We start from the raw sequence: 21,772 nt of genomic DNA, 5'->3' as shown, positions 1-21,772 counted from the left end.
TTCCGCACGGGCGAAAATGTTAGTAACTGCAACAAGGCTCGTATAGACGTGTGACATAAAGTGGACACAAGAAATCAAAGAACAACATGATCTTGTTTAAAACAAGTTAAATGTGAAATAAGAAGTCGTTATTGCACTATCTGGGCGGTCTCGACAAAATACATATTTGAACATGTCATAAATAATGAACAACCTTAAATAATAATTGTAACAATTTTATATTAGAAAAATATACGCCCCTAAGCGTAAGACAATGAAGCCTAAACATATACAGAATTATTATCATGAGACATCTATATTTTACGAACAACGTCATCACTACAAAAACAAGTTAGCTGTAAAACAAAGGAGTCATTATTGTAAAGTCGGGGGCGCCCACGACGATATACATATTTCAAAATGAAATAAATAATGAGCAATCGTTAACAATAAGTATAACAATTTTACCTTAGAAAAATATATGCCCTTGAGCATAAAGCGACGGAAGCTAAACATACAAAGAATTATTATCATGAAACATCTATAAACATTACAATCATAAGATTTCATAGAACCATTAACAACAAAGTACTTAAAGGATATTACCTGCTAACTAATACCGGTTAACCACTTAATTTTACACTACTTTGTCACACTGCCCGCCGATCGTCTTGCTACCTATCTGCACACTGTTCTCACTTCAACTGCCTATCTTCAACTAACTAGGCTTCCTTTCAGAATTTCCTACCTGTGCCTGTTTTTTGTGCTTCCTTCTATCGACCGTTAATATTACTTTTTCATGATTATACAACACCTATGTAACAGGTGACGTCGAAGTTGATAAGATAAGTACGGTTTTGCACAGAAGCTACTAAAAAAAATTTTCAATTTTTTCACCCAAAAATAAATTAGGCCAAACACCGACTTTAGGGGCTCTCCTTTAGTAAAACGGGCAAATATTGATTAAGTAAAAATTAATATACATTAATCTAGTCATATTGTCTAAACTGTCGCACGTCATTTCAAAATGTCATATTTTTAAGGTTGCGTTTTGTAGATACATGTAATTCTTGCTTGGGGTGGGCCCAGAGCTGCAAACTCTATGAAGGCCTCCATAGTATTTTATAGAAAAAAAAATTGATTTGATTCTAAAAAAAAGGTAATGCAGTCAGCGACTTGCCGATATTACAAAGATGAAAAGATGATAATATTATATCTTTTTTTCTGCCTTTTAGGAAAAAAATATTAAGACAAAAGTTTCTAAATTCAATGGCTTTCTAGCGAACTAATAATTTCTAAGAAATTCGAATATGTGACCAAATTTTCTTGGTTCCAAAGACAAGGAGACCCACGAAAAAGTGTCTTAAGGTGGTTCCCCGCCAAAAAGTGTATACCAAATTTAGTAATTCATTTACAACAGGGTTCCGAGATATAAAAAACACTATTCTTAGGGGCGGACTTCAGGGGACTGTAACTGTAAAAGAGGGGGCTACTTGGTAAAAAGAAAAAATATGGGTACCCTAAATTTGTCTTAAGAATATCTGACCAATTTTTGTTGCATTAATTTCGGGACACCCTGTATAATATACTTATAAATATTCTACTAATTAAAAATTAAACTAAGACATTAAAGTTTAAATATTCATTAGACAATTACTATTAAAAAAAGAGTGGAACGGAAAAATTGAAAGCTATAAAAAAAATTTTGATTTACGATTTAGAATTCTAAGTAGTTATAGGGTACATTTCGTAAAAGATATTTTTAACTTCATTTACTCTACTTACCGTGTTAAAGGCCTATACACCTATTAATTGAGGCACCCTGTATATCCCTACCAATAAAATGAAAACTTCCGATTTCATAACAATATATATTATAATAAAACTACATATTACAATATTTAAGACACTTAACGATAAAAAATATTTACAAAATGTTAAAAAAAACTAATAACTTTATATGTACTATCTGTAACCACTCACTGCTGTTCTCTCACCATCCGATCTATTTTTTCCACCGCTTGGAGTTCGTCCAAGTTTTCCAAGAAATTCCTTATTTCCCAAAGAGTATCATTATGCGTCTAAAAAAAAAAATAAACAATGATTAGTTTTACAATCGCAAGCAAACGCAGCAAATATTTTATAATCTCTAAAATAGCGAAACCGTACCTCGACTGCGAAAGTGAGCAGATTTTTGCTAACATTGGGCGTCGGGGAAATCAGTCCGCACCTCAACAGCGAAGTAACGTCCAGCAACTCTGCAAGGTCTTCCCACTTCCCACTCTCGTTTAATAACGCTGAAACCTCGTCCAGACAAGCGGGGGTGAAGCTGTGCACGTTCTTATAAAGTTCCTCCAGTTCCTGAGGTGTGAGCGGCTCCGATTTAATGTCGGAATCCTCCTAAACAAAATAAAATGTAGTTCGCGATAAGTTAACACCAAAAAAAGTTACTACCTCCATCTCTTCGTCCGAATCATCTTCCATTTCCTCCTTGATATCCACTTCCAGATTATGATCCGCCTGGAACGGAAACACAATATAAGCGACGGTTTTGAAGACGATGAATATTTTCTGAAGAGATTTGTTTACGGAATAGTTTTAGCAAATAGAGAAAAAATAATGAATGCCGTGCCCAGAGTTCCAAAATAGTAGGCAGTACGTCTCATAAATAAATCAAAATTGTAATGTGCTGTTCATTTTGCATCTGCTTATCATGTATAAAAAGAGAGATAACCAATGCTGCCAATCAATCAATGTATCAGTTTCCAGCTTAGGCGTTTATTTTCATGTCATATGCGTGCAAGTGGGGAAAATAATTATTTTCACATCGCTAGCGAGGCTAATTAAATTTAAGCATTTTGTAAATCAACTGATGTTCAAAGCTCACAGATCATTGTTGGTAAACAATATTTCGATCCACATTTTACGTGGATTTTAGTGAAGAACACCTGAACTTGGTTTTTGAGGCAGTGACGAACACTGGCGATCATAATTTAATACACTGAATTTAATGCAAGCAATTTGTAACACCAAACTTCATAGAATGCTGGTTAACTTACAAAACGTTTTCATTAAATTTAATGTATTGAATTTTCGCAATGATCGTTGGCGTTCATTGCTGCCTTATGGTAGTACATAAAATGAACGTCAATTTGGATATGTGAAGCAGTAGAACAATATTCAGAATTGTTAGAAACTGGATATATCGAAATATTAAAAAAAAAATTTATTTACAGACCGGGCATAAGTTTGCTTTTATGGCACAAGCAGAGCCATGCTAGATTGAGAAAAAACGCATTCAGCTAGAAAGAATAAGACGCAAGTCGATTTAGGATGGGAGTATTTTCCTTGCCTTGTTCAATGCACATTTGTTAGCGGAGTTATCTCGGATGCAAACTTATTTGTGTTAGTTTATAAATTAGCATGTAACAACAAAAACTTGCGTGTACATTCATTAATAACAAAACTGACAAAAAAAACTACTTTCAATTGGTTAGCGTTGTTTAAAAAAAATAATAACCATAAATATAAGGATTCCTGCAGCATAATTGTGCTCAATAAATTAAAATTAATGATTTTTGCTATTGAATTTTGTTTTTTATTCTATTCCAGGTATTCATTAAAATTTCCCAAAAATGAAAAAATTCAGGATAAACATTATCGTTAAGAGGGTTCCACAAAAAATAGGCAAACAGCAATACATTTTTATAGATTTTCTATCACGCGAGCTCGCTGGAGCGTGGCGCTATGAAAATAACATCACGCTGTTGTACTATCTAGCAATTTCCATGCTATAGGTCCCATAACGACTCGCACTTGTGATAGAAAATAGTATGTGTGCAACTCGTTCGGAAAAGTTGCCATAGCGCCACTAGGGCGCTTTCCGCACTCACTTCGCTCGTGCGTCAACTGCGTCCGCGTGGCGCTATTGGCAACTTTTCCCCACTCATTACACAATGTACTATTATTACACAATTTATCTGAATACTAGAAAGGTAGGTAAGTCCACTGACACGGACTTGACCATTCTCTCGGGCTTTCGGCCCTCGAGCTCCGCAGTGCATTCTCTGTGGGTTAGTAAATAATATATAACATTTTTCAAATAAAGAAAAGCAAAAATGCGACCCACCCGCGATTCGAAGCCTGGACCTTCGGCTTCACAGTCGCGAGTTTTCAAAATGAGCTACTGCGATCTAACACTGGGTGGAACCTACACGGACTATTTGAAACCTTGGGTCTCCGCGAATGTAAATAGAAAATTGAAAAAGTTCAAATCAAGTTTTATCGCCAAATTAGTGTCTCTAAAAAATCAAAAATGGTGCCTAACGGCAAAATAACGACCCGCCATAGTCCAATTGACCAGGAAAACGCTTTAAAAGAGAAAATTCATTTTGACGTCTTCACCGACATTTGTCTGCATCTCTGTCTAAACAACGGATGTACTTCGGGTACCTCTCTCACACCGAAAAAATTATATTTTTGGCGACTCATTTTAAAGAGGAAATTTCTATTAGAAGATGCTAAGGAATTGCCTTCAGAATAAGACGCTTGGATAATGGACGCGGACGCGGCTGGTGAGGAAAGCCTTTGATAATACTGTACGCCTCTTTTCGCAAAAAGTTATGTGAGTGTCAAACTAAGTCAATTTTATAGAAAATCTGCATTATAATGGAGGAAAGTCTGTTATTTGTGCATCAATTCATATTTAGACAAAACTGTGTGATAAAATCTATAAAAGGTATTGCTGGGTTGCCTATTTGCTATAGAGCCCTCTTAAACCGAGAATTCATACGACTAAATCACAAATAATTTAAAACCAAAAGTTATAGTTTGGTATGTTGGCATTGTACAACTTTAGCAATTAAGGAGCAAGGGCTTCTTGCGCCCGCGGTAATTACATAAACAAAGCATACTAGACCACAAGTGTTTGAATGGAAATGATGTGGTATAGCAAAAACAAACTTTTATCGCGTCAGTTGAGATGGACGGAAAACGTGTGGCTGTATTGTTAGGGCGTTACTTGTGTTTGGTGGAGAAATGTATTAATTTGTAATTGTACTGTGACTGTGTTTGTTTAGATCGATGTTTAGATAAAACAATTTTAATTTCACCTAAAAAATGAAGAAGGAAACTCCTCGTCTCTGTCAACATTGCTCTGCGCAGGGAACAAAGTATACTAAAAACACGTTATATGATTTTTTTCTCAAATAATCGAACTTACCATGTATTTCTCGATCACCTCCGTGATCTCCTTGGAGCAGTTCCTGTGGAAGGCGGCGGCTAAAGGAGAGGTGTCGTTGAAATCTAGTATTTTGGGGTCCAAGTGCGGTATGCTCAGGATGTACTTCAAGATGTCGAGGTGCTGTTTTTCGATGGCGAGGCGCAGCGCAGTAAAACCATTCTTGTCGCTGTACTGGTTTATGTTCGCGCCTTTCATACACAACATTTTCACGGCGGACAGATTCTTGTTTTCAACGGCGATCATGAGGGCGGTATTGCCATCTGAAAGTTCAAGAAAGCATTTTATAACTTTGCTTTATTCGATGTATTTATTCATTTATGTATGCAAACAATAAAAATTAAAAATGGGAGCGCTCGTGAATATCATTCAGAAAGACGTTAAAGAAGAGTGGCCCCAAGTGAGAACCTTGGGGAACACACGACACCACCGCGATTCTGTCCCCATGAAAGTCAACTTAAAACGCAAACTCCAGGTCTAGTTTGTGGATTAAAAGAGAAACGAAGCTTTTTATGACAACACCAAGAAAGTGACAAATAAATTTGATCTTACCGTTATTCACTTCGTCGATGAAATCCGACACCTTCTCGTACTCCCTGTCCTGCAGCAGCGTCTCCAGTATTTTAACGGAAGCGTTCTCCTCGACAGCATTGTGCAAGGCCGTGTTGCCCCTATCGCCCGTCTCTTTCACTCTAGCAGTGCTCCTCATCAGGTACTCGACGAGCAGGGCGTTGTGACAGAGCACCGCCAACTGTAGGGGCGTCTGGCAATAACTATTCCTCCTGTTGATAAGCTGCAGCTCCTGGTACATTATGAGCAATTTCAGGAAAAAGGCGGCGGCCTCGGGGTTGTTCTGGCTCACAAAGACGTGAAGGGCGCTGAAAAAAAAATACGAATATGGAAGATCTTTACGTACAAGGGTGTTCGGATCTGGTTTATAAGTACACACGTCATTAACTTGGTAAAAAAACAACCGAAGGTCTATTATTTTTTTAATACATATGAATCCGATCATAAGAATGAGCTGGTATGAAATTTTTAGGTGCCAATTTTTTTAAAATTGTGTAAATCCGATAAAGCGACCTTTTAAAATGCCTTCATATCAGTTTTAGGTTTTTAAGATCGTTCAAAACATTCGCAAGTATTCAATTTTAGTTTTTTTTTTGCGTGTTTAATTTTTCTTTAAACTTGAATTCTAAAAAAATTAAATCCGGTGTTCTCTTTCCACAAAATAAAAAAATCGGGAAATAACAGAAGTAATTTTGTATTAACTTACTGGTATTCCATTAAACTCATTAGTGCGGTCATTTTTTATCCAATACATTATTTCTTCAAACTTTTATCAAATCGAATTTAAAAACTTACTGAAATTATAAACTACAGGGTTATCCAAAAGTCCCGGTACGGCAGAAAAACTTTCGTAGAAAGCATTTTGGGAAGAATGTTTTAGACAAATGGTGACCTTGGATTTGACCTTGACTTTGACCTTAAGGTCATTTGAAGGTCAAGTAGTTTTTTAAATGGGAACTCCTATTTTTTATAGCGGATTTGGAAAGAGCAGGAAATTTTATGTCCAAAGATGGTCTTAAGCATGACTTTGACAATCATCAAATGTGGGTCGACTTCCAAAAGTCCCGGTACGGCAGAACTTTTGAAAAATGCATTTTGGGAAAAAATGTTCCTGACAAAAGTGTAAGAATTTTTTCCTTGGCTATCTGATGGTGACCTTGGATTTGACCTTGACTTTGACCTACAAGGTCATCAGGTCAAGTTTTTTAAATAGAAACCCATATTGTTTACTGCGGATTTGGAAAGAGCAGGAAAAATCCTTACACTTTTGTCCGAAACATTTTTTCCAAAATGCTTTCTTCGAAAGTTTTTCTGCCGTACCGGGACTTTTGGATAACCCTATATAAACATTTCCCAATTTTTCTAAGTCTGTATGAAACGCAGGAGCAAATTTTTTTCAACAATCAGTACAACACTTACTTGGTTCTATGATCCGCGCCCAAATAATGATGCAGCATCTTTTTAGCGATGTGAGTTTTCGGATTGATCTTCACAAAACTCTTCAACTCCTCATATACCCTGTTCGCCATTTGCTTGTCTTCCTGGGACACCTCCAACTTTATGGCACTTCTGGGCCTGCAAATTGCATTTTTATAAGAACTTCCCTACAGTTGCACAAACGACGAGTAACTTACATCAATGTCTGAGCCAAGGCGACGCGAACCTTCCCAATCTTCCTCTCCGCAACCGGCGCATCTACTACCACGGAATTAAGGCACGACGCGTACTCGGGTCCGAATTGAGCAAATAACCTCTGCAATTCGTTTGAATCGATGTTGTTCACCGCTACCATCAGCTCCTCGCTCGACAATAGCTTGTTCGTGTCCCAACTGTTAACGGTGTTGTTTACCAAGTTGTTAAAATTGATATTATTTACAGGATTCGGGGTGACTACGTTTAATGTATTTTGGATGTTAAGGTTGCTCACGTCCAACGGCAGATCGTTGCTGTTGTAGCTCGACGAGCTGTCGTAACTCGAAGAACTGAAGTCGTGCCTGGGTCTCTTGCTACCCGGTTTGATGCTGGACGGTACGTAGGTGAATTCGCGAGGCTCCGATCTCGCCATATCGGATGGTCTCACTAGTTCTATAAATACTTTTACTTTGTCCTTTATGTTCTCGTCTTTGTACTTTGGTGTCCTGATTAATAAGAAAGGCAGATGTAAGGAATGGGTTAAAAATTAAATTGCATTTTAAAAAAGTTGGATGTACCGAATAGAGCTGGTAAATTTTGAAAATTTTAGGGTGCAAATGTAGTTAAGATTTTTAATTTCTTGATCTTTGAGAATGGAACGATGAAAACCTTTCCTCTTATCTCAATTCGAATCTTTTTTGTTTGTGAAGTGTTTATTTCCATAAAGGGGTTTTTTGAACTTTTTTTTATTTAAAATCTAGATGATTGTTTTCTCTATAATTTGACAAGAGGCTTTTTTAATTTTTTGAATAGACAATATTTTGGCCAAAAATAGCACATTAAAGTTTGAAGCACTGTAAATTCTTCATTTTTGAAAAAAAAAATTTTTTTTGCAGATTGGATCATTTTTGGCGAAGTTATTGTGCTGGCCCGGAAGCGCCATCATTTTCTTAAGTGGCCTATTTGACCCCTTAAAAAGTAATGTAAATATCGAAAAACCAATTTTTATTATAATTTAAAGTTCAATAAAAATCTATATTAACATTCTTTCGTACTTTTTATTTAATAACTATTGCACACACACATGCAAAAAAATTTGTATTAAGTAATTTTAATTTAATTTTCTTTTCAGTCGGCACTATTTTTGTATTATTTTTTTGTATATTAAAATTTTCCGTGGTATAAGGTCTTTTAAACCACCAGTATCCAAATAAATGGATTGGAAGAGGAAACAATTGTCCACAAGTTTGGCCTCTACGATCACCAGACCTCAACAAATGTGACTTTTTTCTTTGGGGAACATTAAAAAGAATTTGTGTATTCTTCTCCAGTTGTGTCTTGAGCAAAATTGTGCAATCGGATAAATGCACATTCACATTCATTAGAAACAATCAGCAGTTATTGGATACAGTAGATTTCAATTTTCGACGAAGAATAAAATGCCTGAGAGACACGAAAGATCGCAAGAACATATTTCATCGTGCATTCAATTTGAAATGTAGAATATGCAGAATATTGTAAACGCTTTAAATTCTGTTCACAAAACAGAAATACATTATAAGGAGAAGGTTCGTGAATGTAGATATTTTCCACTTGATCATAAAAATTAAGTCCATGTATTTTTTTCATAAGTAGTTACCATGAAAAATTGATACCACAAACGATTTTTAAAAATTTTAATTTTAACAATATTTTGAATGAAAATTTTAGATACTTTTTTTTAGATTTTAGATTTTAAATCAACCGTTAAAGATGATGTTGATGATGAGTTGATGTTACCTGTAAGTCTCAATTATTGGTAATTTTTAGATACGTAGTGCATGGAGAAGTTATTGAAAGATTTGTTAAATTTTTGGACATAACAAATTGGAGAGATGCAGATAGTTTAAGTTTAAATTATTAATTAACGAATTTGGATAATTTGACTTCAAAAATAAATTAATTGCTCAAACCTATGATAGTGCCGTGGTTATGTCAGGTCATGTTAATGAACTTCAATGAAAAATAAGACATAGCTCCTCAAGCTTATTTTAATCATTGTTACGCACATAAATTAAATTTAGTTTTAAGTAAAGCTTGCAACTGCAATAAAGTGAGAATTTTTTTCAAATCTTTCCGGATTTTCGTCATTTTTGTCCAAATCTACCAAAAGATCTAACGTATTGAATAAAATAATGTAACACAGGATTCCAAGTAATGCTCCCACTCGTTGGAATTTTTCATCTAGAGCTGTTTTTATGGTCAAAACTTATAGAAAGAAACTTTTTGATTTCATTTCGGATGGGGAGGATTTTTTAAATGATCAACAAACTTTAGGCTCCGCCTATGGATTAAAACAATTGTTGTTGGACAAAAATTTAATTTTTTTCTTGAATACCTTTATGATGATTTTTTAACAAACCGTTGTTGTATTCCAAATTTCGCAGAATAAATTAACTGACGCAACATTTTCTAAAAGGAGAATCACTTATCAAAATTAAAAGAATTCCGTAATAATGAGATACATTTCAACATTGCGTATGCAATTTTCAAAGAAAAGACAGACAAGTTTAAAGTTTTTCATTTCAAGCCTCCTAGTTTAAGTAAACTACACAACGTCAATCCACCTCATGTGATATAACAAGGTGAAACAAGAATATCCAAAAATGGCACCCTTTGATTTTATTACGTTTATTATAATTTTATTGATTTTTGAAAAACTATTTGTAATAAGGTACATAACCCTGCGATCTTTTGTGCAAAGTATTAGTTTTTACTGAATCGAATAGAATAAAATTTGTATAGTGCAGTGCTTTATTTCATAAAGTTTAATTTTGTAAAATTTAAGTGAGTGAAATGTCTTGTAAAGTGTACGTAAACAATATCATAGTAATTTATTTCCGTATTTAGTTACGACATAGCGTGTCGTCTCATCATCGTTAAATTTCTGTGTGACTTTATGTAAAAATATGTATAAAGAATCAAGAAAGATGAGATTTCACGAAAATGCATGCCAACTGGGTACGTGCTCGTGGCCAACACGAATTATAGCCTATCCAGTGCCGCTGTATGAAAATTATGTTGCATAAAGAATTTGCAATAACGAACATATATCTAAAGGTCAAAGGTAGCTTCATATAAATATTACCCCTCATTCAAAATTACATTATATGTAATTATTTGATGAATTAATTTGAAACCGACTAATAATAAAAATGTCGCAAAAATCTTGCTAAACGAATAAAAATATGATTTCTACCTCCTAAGTCGAAATTGGTCCACTCCCTACAAACTGTTACTGACTTTTGAAAAAAGGTACTTACTTGAATACTATAGCATACTGATGGTGCACGTCCATATCGTTGAACTTTCCGTACTCCGACCATATTTCGTCGCCTTTTTCGTCTTGCTCGAAGAATCTAACCTTGATGTTTTCTAGAAATAAAAAAACAATTCTGTAAATACGGGGGCACTAGACTTTACTTTTTATTTATTAATTGAGCAACTGCATGGAAACTTACTTTTGGTGACCCTCTCCACTAAGATGAAGATTTCTTTATTACCCTTGGCGGGACTGGTGCAGTGGTCTAGCCTCACGATCCGCAGCTCACCTGTGAGGGCACTCTCTTTAGGAAAGTAAAAAGAACACCAGTAAAAAACACGTCCATGAACGATTACAATCAACAAGAATAATACTCACTCAGATTGTTTATTCCGGAAGAATAAATAGGTGCACAAATAGGGAACAATATATCGTTCCTTTTTACAAAGGCATCGAACCTCAAACAAACGATATTCAGATTAATAGATTTGCTTTCTGCCTCCGCCAATCCTTTAATCTGAAACGTCATAAGAAATAGTGCAAATTAAACACGTTCAGATAGCTCCCCGACGGAACATTGCTTCCTTACACAAGAGATATCCGCACGTATTTACAATCTACCGAGCAAACACACATGAAAATGCATACCTTCTTCTTCTCTCTCCCTGAGAGCGTTTGCAAAGGTCATATTTACAAACAAGCCCAAAGAACTGTAAAATGAAAAACACTGAATACATGGTCTTTTCAAAGAAGTCATTCCGATAAAATAATGTTAAAACATCCCAATATTTAAAAATTATTTTAGTAAAATCACAAATTTTATTAAGTAATTCACCCTGTAAGCTATAATAAATTAATGATAAAGATAACTATGTTATTTTAGAACAGCTTTATTTCTCATAATTATTCATACATGATATGTTCAAGATAATTAATACCTACCTGTACAAGTCGCAGAGAGCTAGACAACTATTTAAACTCATTATGGCCAATCCTAAGCACAAAATACCAGATTATTATTACTATTATTGCAGATATGGGGTTCTAATATTGGTCTTGTTCTTTTTTTTAATTTAACAAAACAAATAAAATAATACCGATATTTGCAAACCTTATTTATTAAGAGCTTGCTACTACAATGAGATCTACAAACATATTCCAGGAACAGCAAGGTGTAAACAAGATAAGACCTAGCGTCTGCAATGCTGAAGCACATAAAAGTGATAAGATGTCCAAAAAATTATTTATAAATGTTTTCTAAGAACGAAAGATCTATTATCATTTATCACAGAAGTAGTAAAAATGCAGTTATCAAATAGATTTTACATAATAATGTATTAGAATTTTGTATTGCTTACGTCATACTAAGATTTGTCACCACTGTCTTAAAAGAAATGATATAATAATTAAATGATTCACTTTACTGTAATCTTTATAAATTCTTGGAAAAACATCTTTTAAGTTAATAAATAACCTAGTTCAAGAAATAATCTTTTAATATCAGGTGTTATTTCAATTGAGCAAAAATGTCCATGGATAAAATTATTGACTTTACGATTAACTTGATAATGCTTGAACAACCGGTATCCTATGAATCACAAAATTTAAAATCATAATGGAGATTTTGGTTGGATAAACAGTAGTTAGAATTTGTCATTCAACCGAGGAGAAAATAACAAAATTTCTATAAAAATCTGTAACTGAGGTGAGAAATTGAAGATTTTATGCAAATCCAAAGCAACTTATGACTAATCATGATAACCATTAAAGCAATTTTTGATGAACTTATTTTATAATCAAATACACCAATTGGACCTTTTGGCCAAGTTTACTTAAATAAATAATGTTACTGACTCACCCAACACCAAAACTGGAAATGTAAATAGTTCTAGGAACAAATAACTTTATAGTATGAATGTAACTGATAGTGCAACAATGTTGCAAATCAAGGTTAAATAAAATGTGCTTAAAATAATGTAGCCACAATCCACAAATAAACCAAATACCACTATAATCCTCAAACTCCAAGACAAGATTGTCTAAAATAAGTACAACTTAACCAAAATATGCTGTTTTTGTAGGTTAGAAACAAACTCTGTTCAGAGTCCCATAATTTGCATTGAATTTTTACTAATTTCATTATGAAAAAATACACATGCAACTTACAACAAAAGAAATACACCATTATATTAAAATACGCGAAACCAACATATAGGTACCACAAACAGACCAACGCAAATGCAATATTTGATATTGTCGTGTCGACGTCGCTCTGCGATGTGATGATTGTGATTATGTGATTTTTGATGTTTGGTTTTGAAGGTACAATTTATATGATTCATAATATGCAACAACAAATATAATTTCATGCTTGTTTAGTTGCATAAACAAAGATCAAGCTAACCAACATTAAAGCACCTTTTTGCTATACAAGGCGGCTCAAATAAGTAAGGAAATCTGTTCACCGTTTAATACTAAGTCAGGTAAGCATTTTCATGGCTACAATTACCATCAGGGACATTTAAAAATCGTTTTTACAACAAAAATAAATATTAAATAAATTAAATGTCATTGATGGTAAAGAAGGATTTGTTAGAAAAATATGTTCCCATTTATTTACATAATTGTCTCCTAACATTTTCAGGATGAAAGATGGATAGTAGTTCAAAATAATGGAGAAACTTTAAGGGGGTGGTAGACGCTACAAGGTGTTTTGGAAAAAAATGCCACAAATTCAGTAGATAATTTTAGTCATTTCGTTTGGGCACTAATTTACACAGTGTTACAGTAATGTTTAAAGTTGAAGCAGTTTAGGTTGGGGACGATACCAGATATCTTATTATTACTGAAAAATTAGAGGGTTTAGTTGTAACAACAGAAAATGAGTTATAAAATCTAAAATTACAAATTATATTTATTTAAGTGAATTATTTATGTGAAACAAATGAAACATACTGTATTATTCAAATTTCACATGTTGCATAAGTGGACATTTTTTTAGATAGGGTAAAAGGCTGATTTTCATTATTAAAAAATGATATGTAGACTATTACTGTTTAATTTCAATAAATTAAGATGTTTTCGAGAAATTCAAAGTTGAGAGTGAATTTGTAGTGTAATTATAAGTTTATCAATGTCCATTACACTCATTGAAAGTTTAAAACATCAATAAGATATCGATTGCTTTCTGCCAGAGTATTGCAAACAACATAACCTAAGATTTACAGGACATTGCATAATTTCTTTTCATGTTAGTCTTAAACTGTAAGTTTGTCCTGAGGTTGTTTTTAGGGCTTTATTAGAGCACTAAATTCAAAAACATTAATGATTTTCACCTGAAAGTCCGGTTTTAAGTTGTTTGTTTATAGCCTTACAATACTTTGGATTAAATTTTGCACAAAAAAATAACATAAGTCATCGACTTAAGATACACTGTAAGAAAAACTGGACTTATTTTCACTCAATAATGTATCAATTTCTGTCCACCCGATTGACAGTTTCAGTTCAAATTTTATCATAAATGTGTAAAATTACACAGCCACACACAAAAAAAGTTGTCTGTACTTTTCATGCGACATATGTTATCCGTAGTATTCAAGATGGCGGATCCAAGATGGCCAACAAATTTTCAAAAAATAATATTCGCGCCAAATTTGGTATACGGGTGTTTTCGGGGTCGCTGACTACGAATTTGAGGTCAGAATTGCGAAATTCATTTTGTAATATTTTTGTTTACTTTATATCCTGAGTACCCAATCATGTTTTAATCTTCTTAAAGTACATGGGTAATTGATTAAATTTTAAAAAACGAATTTGTTAATCTGATATCGGATTCGTGATCAGTGACCCAGAAAACCCCCGAATACCCAATTTGGAGCGAATGTTATTTTTTGAAAATTTGGTTGTCCATCTTGGATCCGCCATCTTGAATTTTGCAAAATTGACCTCGGATCCGTGATCAGCGACCCTGAAAACCCCCATATACCAAAGAGGGACCGAAATTTTTGCCCCTTTGTGAGACCTCATAATTTACTCCAAATGTGTGCCAAAAGATAGTCTATGATGAGACTTGAATCGTCTAGAAGTTTTAGCTTGAGGCTGCATTTTGTTTTCAAATTATGGTTGAATAAAGTTGTCATTTTTACATGGATTGTTATAGGGTTTTCAAAGTCGCTGATTTAAAATCAAAGGTTCGTTAATCTCTATGACTACAGGTCATTTGGAAGTCAAAGAATTAATCTTGGACTGTTAGTTTACTATGTTATATGAGCAAGATATATCGCCAATTTGAAGGAAGTATGTAAGTCTCTAATTTCAATTCAGTAGTTGGTTGACCTGTATCACGTCAGATTCAAGCTTAGTTGAGGGATTAATAACGAAACCATGAAAAAAAAATGTGTATTAATCACAAATTCCTAACCTATCTTCGAAATTCTTCATTTTTCTGAAGCTTTTCAGTAATTTCATGAAGACCGAAGGGTGATGAAGCAATTCTAATAGCAAATTCGTGCTCAGCGCGAAAAAGTACTTCGGAATACATATGCCACATGTGAAGTACAAGCGATTTTTTTTTAGCGGTGTAACCTCGATCCAACAATCCATGTAAAAATGACAACTCTAATCAACCGAAACTCGAAAACGAAATGTAGCCTCAAGCTAAAACTTATAGACGATTCAAGTCTCATCATAGACTATCTTTTGGCACACATTTGGAGTAAATTTACGAGGTCTCATAAAGGGGCGAAAAATTAGGCTTTTTTTCAGTCGCTCTTTGGCGCGAATCTGTTATTTTTTGAAAATTCGTGATATCTTACCTTAATTGACCCGTTTTTTTGGGGTTAGAAAAAGAACCATCAATTCTGACCGCGGATTCACGTTCGGCGGGATCTTAACCATATACATGAACATTTGAATATAGAAAAAAATATTTTTGTATTTTTCCTAACACCTTTTCGTGAATTTTTGCTATTTTTGACCTGTTTTTTGAGGTTAGGAAATTCCTGTGATGTGATAGCTCAATTCTGACACCGATCAGGAGGCAAAAATACTATGGATAACATATGTCGCATGAAAAGTACAGATAACTTTGTTTTGTGTGGCTGATGTGTTATCAAAATGCCTAATATTCACTGAAAATGTACTCAATAATTTCACTGGATGGATTAATTCAGCTTTCACTCACACCGATTTATTTACAATGTACATAGTTTGTTGGTAATAATAGGCAGTTATTGTGTTAAAAATGTAAACTGTAATTACTCGATTATAGTTAAAAAAATTTATGATTCTTATTGTTCGTTCATTTTACTGTTTTAAAATTACTAGATAATCTGCTAGAAAAAATAAACTAAGTTCTTCAAATAATTTTTTTTATTAAACTCCTATAAGTACTGAATTGTCATTTTTCTCAGTTATAATTAGATCCGTTACAATTGAAATATCGTTTTCATCGACAAATACTAATGATTAACGACATTTTTCTCAGCTAGCACGAGACGAAAACTTGTCTTACAGTTAATTTATTAGAGTTTTCTAAAGAATTAAGTTGGTTTCATAAATCAGAATGATTGTTTTTTAGTAGGTTTGAATTAATTAATCTAGATAGGTTTCAATAGTTTGGGGACTAATACCGAATATGGTTTACATTTTTTATAAAACGAACTTACTAGTGGTATTAGACTGGAACACAATAACACACTAAAAGTAACGTAAGTAGTAAAATTACTATCATAAGCAACATCACGTGATTGTACATGCGATACTCTGCCGATAGTTTTTCTAAATAACAACGCGTCTTACGATATTTTAGCTGAATCTTGAATAAAATAAGTGGATTTACGATAACAATAAAACCGTTTTTTCTCAACAAATATTTTTGAAACACCTACGATAGTTTGGCAAATCATCCATTTAGACCTGTTACTTAAAATTATCGGAAGAGTTTAGTTTTGGCCAAAAATGTTACTTACAATACTTTGGCAAAAACCCAACGATATACAAAAAAAAGTATCCAAATTTTTTCATATATGATGCATCTTGAAAATATCGGAAGACAATTTAAGGCAACCCTTTATATCAGACAGACATTTTCCTGATACAAACAAAATCAAAATGTGCACTGTTTAAAAAAAGTCTTAATAGAAATAAAATCTACATATTTTTTTCTAATGTCTATGTCTATATTAGTAAAAAATTACCCATAAAGAACTAGATGACCAAAAAACACATACATTTAATTTTTCTTTTCTTGTTAAATATACTAGACACAATTTTCCCAAGTGAAGACTTTTTGTAGCCACCCTATATGAAACCCGCCAGGCTCAAATTATGTTTATTCAGCTAAACATTAAAGACCTCTTATCTCCCTACTTTCCCAATGTTTATTGACTTTACAATATTTATCTTATTATACTGCAGATATTATAAACTGCTTTTTTCTGGTTAAGAAAAATAAGTGGATTTAAAAATTACTTTAAAAGAGCAGTATGAAAATCAACAATCACTAGTTGCGTAACTGTAAGGATTATGATCAAAATAAAATTTATTTTTTGGTCATCTACTACGGTGTTAGAAAATAGAAATGCAACCGATAAAAAAACTCACCTCGAGCTTCTCGGCTGTGGTTAGTTCTCTAGGTCTCTGCTCCATCCTAGCGATGTACTCCATCTTTAACTGTTTTTTCTTCCGCATCAGTTCGGACACAATATTTTTCTTTGCCGTATGGATTATACCCATTCCGTGGAACCTAGAAACAAAAAAATAAAAATTAGTTTCTAAAGGTATTTCCCCCAAACTAAAGAAAAAACTGCTTTAAAAAATATTTAAACAATAATATTCAGTTGTAATGTAATAAAAAAATTATAAATCAGGGTGTGTACCAAATTTTAACCAAGAAATTCCCTGGTATTTCCAAGTTTTCCAAGAAGGTATGAAAAATTTTACAGGCAAAAATGTAAGCTCTATCATATGTAAATCAGCAATTGTAACACTTGTTTATTTTTAAAGTATTGCAAAAATAGTAAACAATATATATTTTATTTTGTAATGAAAACTATCATGGTTGCTTTGAATCAAGCCTCAGCTGTTCACAGGGAATGCATAAGCCAAGTGTTTATTTGCTCTTGAGATAATGTAATTTACGAGTACCAAAATGTAGCCCGGGATGCCGAAACTAGGAGAGGGTGTTCTTTGTGAGTCGTGCCTGGCCAATGCCCGAATAAGGTTGATTATTGGTTGGTTGTGTGCTAGCTTGAATACATTTGTTTAATGAATCATGAATTTGTAATAATAAAAGTAGTAATATGCCATACTCGTTTGTTTATGAAAACTCCAGGGCGACCACGTGTTCCCGGTCTTAATGGCTGTGGTTCCTTCGAAGTGTGCCTTGTAAGTTCTACGGGGTCTTACCTGAGCTTCTATTGATACATACTGGGTGGTGTTAAAGTAGTTGGCATAATAATAGTATGACTCACACACCCGGTAGTTGGGATGCTAACAAGTTGGCGTCCGGAGGAGCCTCGACTTATTTCAGGTAACACTAGCTAGTTGTTGAAGAATGATACATATTTGCTAATTCATATAATGGAAATGTATGGAAGGATATATCTTGAATCCTAAAGTTAGGGGGAGTATTTTATTGACAGAACAGTAACTTTGATATTTGTGTCGTATACCCTCTTAATTTCTGGCAAATGACCCGGCTGTTATCGAGATAAACTGCTATGTGATTACCCATGTATAAAAGGTAACAATACCAACAATAACATTTATTTTACACAATTTCGTTGCATTGTCAGTAAATAGATAATAATCGTGATAAATGTGAAATTTAAAAATACTAGAATTACTTGAGGATTTGATTATAGATTTACTACTTTGCAATCTTTTTCTAATCACCTTAGACTGTTTATTCACTATTTGATGCCATATTGTTTTGTTGAAAAACCCAAATTTTTTCAAAGTTCTGGAATTCTACAAAATCTACAAAATTCCCTGATAATTCCAGGTACTCCTGGTTTTTCAGATTAGTACACACCCCGATAAACACTTACGTAGCCCGCCAACCATCTTCCGGCCCCACAATTAAATCGTGTGGATCATCATGCTCCTCTTTTCCCCTTTTCATTATTAACCTATGGGCATGTGGCATGAAGTCTTCACCTTTAACGTTGTGCTGGTAAATGGAACACCTTATGATGACAGGCCCCACGAAATTTCGGAGCTAAAATAAATCCATTTTATAAGACACCCAAGTGACAAAGTTTTCTCAAAGTTTAATTTTAAATTGTTAATAAATGCTAATTTAAAACTATTTCAATTACAAATTACGTTAACTGATTTCTTTAACTGTAAATTTTCAAGAACTAATTTGACGATAAGGCAAAATGAATGAATTATACATGATACAGCTAGTGCCATCTTTACATTTAATAAGAAACTAAGGTACATATTTGCACCTATTTATAGGCAACCAAACATACAAATTGCTTGTAATTTTGGCGAAATAATACTCAATTTTATTATCTGCTTTAAATCAAAAACATTTTAACCTCTTTTAATTCAATTTCTTTTAGTGTCTGACTGAAGGCAATTTGTCGCTGGAAGCAAAGACAAAAATGTATGAACTTATTCACCTCCACTGTGGGATAAGTTTGTTTTCTGGACTTATCAGATTTGATGCCTGTTAAACTGCCGTGAGTGCCTGCCATTTCTGATTTGTATCGGAAACGGAATCTATCAGTTGGCTGCTCCACAAAATGGAGAGATGGATCTGAAAAATTATTAAAAAAAATTTTGCAGTCATCATAGAATATGTTTGAAGCATGGAGAAATATCATTTACTAATTTTTCTTACCAACTGAACTACTGATATAATGCGTTAAATTATTGATCATGTTTGTTAAAAATTAATACTTTTATTTAAAATACTGATAAAGTACTTATTAGAAAGTTTTTTTTTTCCTTAAACATTTTTAGTAATCGACTTTAAATCTTATGAGATCAATATTAATTTTAATATTTAAAAGAAATACTCTAAATAAAAAATAACTTGTAGGAAGTAAACACCTGATAGAACTCGAATCCACATCCTGTGGTACAATATCTATAAAAGGCAAGAATACTTATATCATCTTATCAAAATTGTTAGCCCATCAGTTCATATTTAGTTACATAAAATAATCAATATTCACATCAATATAAATTTATTATGGCAGGTATATGAAATAAAAAATGTTTATAAACATTTTCCAAATTAAATTATAAACAACAAACCACAAATACCAGAATATGTATCATAAATAATATGTACATAAAAGAAACATTGTAATTAAGTGTAAAAAGCAATAAAAAAAATTACTTTAAAGCAAATATATTTTCGTGTCAGAGATGTGTTTTATACAGCCAAGTTTCAAATAAAACCCCAGCCTCTGCAATCTAAAAAAAGTCCCTATTTATAGCACTGACCTTGAATAAGGATCAGTTGTTCGTGGGCATTCAGCATTGGGGGAACCACCGAGATACAGAAATATGATATACTCGAATATGTATCAGGGCTAAATACATACACATTGGCAGATAATTCGCAAAACAAAGGTCGTCATAATCTAATACCAACACATGTGAAATCGTGTAAAAGGTAGGGATATAAATTTGCCGACAACTAAATTTTCTCTATGGTTAATTGTCCGAGTTTTATTTCCTAGAAGGGGCTACCTTCCTAATACTATATTTACTTACTGTTGGGATTGTCGACCATCATACTGGAGTCGACCTTCATTGGTGTTTGAGGAAGAATGTCAAATGTGGCAACTGGCAGCGCATCATAATTGTCAGGGGCATGGAAATTCATGGAATTATTGTCCATGTTGTGATATACGGGTGAGTCCTCATTGCTCGATGGTGGAGTTAATACATTTGGATAGATATTCATGGCTACAAACAAACAATAATAAAGCCAACTCACAACTTTACCACATATCTATGCAAATAAAAATAAAGTTTAAGAACTCCTACAACTTTTACTTACTGTTATTTTCAACTGGCTCTAGTGCAAGATTTTCACAAAGCTGTTCTAGAAGCATTTTCACATATAAGACGCAAAAAGAAACTAATTGTACAACTACCTTTCAAAATTTAACGACTAGCCAAGACGCGTTTGTGGCTGTTACTCACCTAAAAGTGACTAAATCCGCTTACAACAAAGAAATAATAACGTCATTCCACAACTAAATTGGAATAGGTTATTCCCCACTGTAGTTTGGTAACTGCTGAAGGGGTCAGGGCAGCAAGGGAGGACGTGCTAAAAATCCCCTTGAAAAGACGCCTTTCCGCTCATGCGCAGTTCGGAAGATAAGCGGGATTTTTAAGCAATAAAAATACAAAATATGTCGCTTGTTGTTCCATATTATTCTTATCTCTGACCCACTGATAAAAAAACATATAGATAAAAATATTTTCGGGAAACGTAATTATCAACAATATTGCGTTGTACACCTTTTCCTTATCAACTGTAATATTAATACATTACCACAATATTTCATAGAAACCACTTACCTACGTATTTTCCCAGCATTTGGAATGCGTTCGTTATTGATAGTAACGATTAGTCTGCGTTCGTTATTTATGAAACGGCGGGAAAAATACAAACGTCATTATTAATAGTCAGCAAGTTCTCTAATAGAAAAATCCGGGAATCCCAGAAAATATAGAAAGTGATTTAGTCTAAAAATAATAAGATAATTTAAGACGATGGAATTGCTCTAAAATTGAAACACTGCGCTGTCGACTCTTATTGCGTGTACACATATGGGTACATAAATATGTACTATTAAATACAACCCTTACATTAATTACATAATATATATTTTTTTGAGGATCAGTAATATCTTTGATTACATGTAATTATTACTTCTACCATTATATACTCAATGGTATTGTCAAATTTGACTAATTGTAAAAGAAAACAACTTGCAAATTTCAATATAATTGTTTTGGATTTTATTTTTTATTGAAATAAAAAATTGTTCGACACTTTTAGTAACTGTATACAA

At 33.3% G+C, this 21,772-nt stretch overlaps 1 protein-coding gene across 4 annotated transcripts; it reads right to left on the bottom strand.

Annotated features, from left to right (window-relative positions):
• Positions 1-1,857: 1,857 nt before the first annotated feature.
• LOC108906876 (nuclear factor NF-kappa-B p110 subunit) lies at positions 1,858-21,013 on the bottom strand. 4 transcript variants are annotated; one of them, XM_018710309.2, is made up of 16 exons: positions 20,895-21,013; positions 20,749-20,793; positions 20,460-20,654; positions 19,355-19,491; positions 18,773-18,942; positions 17,325-17,466; positions 11,100-11,238; positions 10,921-11,025; positions 10,723-10,834; positions 7,423-7,926; positions 7,208-7,363; positions 5,771-6,096; positions 5,201-5,481; positions 2,434-2,499; positions 2,149-2,379; positions 1,858-2,060 (listed from the first exon to the last, which is right to left on the bottom strand). In XM_018710309.2, the coding sequence occupies exons 3-16, from the start codon at positions 20,650-20,652 to the stop codon at positions 1,959-1,961; spliced, it is 2,664 nt and encodes an 887-aa protein (XP_018565825.1). In that variant the 5' UTR covers positions 20,653-20,654; positions 20,749-20,793; positions 20,895-21,013; the 3' UTR covers positions 1,858-1,958. The 4 variants fall into 4 exon arrangements, with proteins under 4 accessions (XP_018565825.1, XP_018565826.1, XP_018565827.1 ...); XM_018710310.2 differs by having other exon boundaries at positions 20,749-20,788; XM_018710311.2 differs by lacking the exon at positions 20,749-20,793.
• Between the last annotated feature and the right edge of the window lie 759 nt (positions 21,014-21,772).

This window comes from Anoplophora glabripennis, unplaced genomic scaffold (genome assembly GCF_000390285.2).
Source record: "Anoplophora glabripennis isolate ALB-LARVAE unplaced genomic scaffold, Agla_2.0 scaffold144, whole genome shotgun sequence".
NCBI lineage: Eukaryota > Metazoa > Arthropoda > Insecta > Coleoptera > Cerambycidae > Anoplophora > Anoplophora glabripennis.
This window is presented reverse-complemented; position numbering and strand designations above follow the sequence as displayed.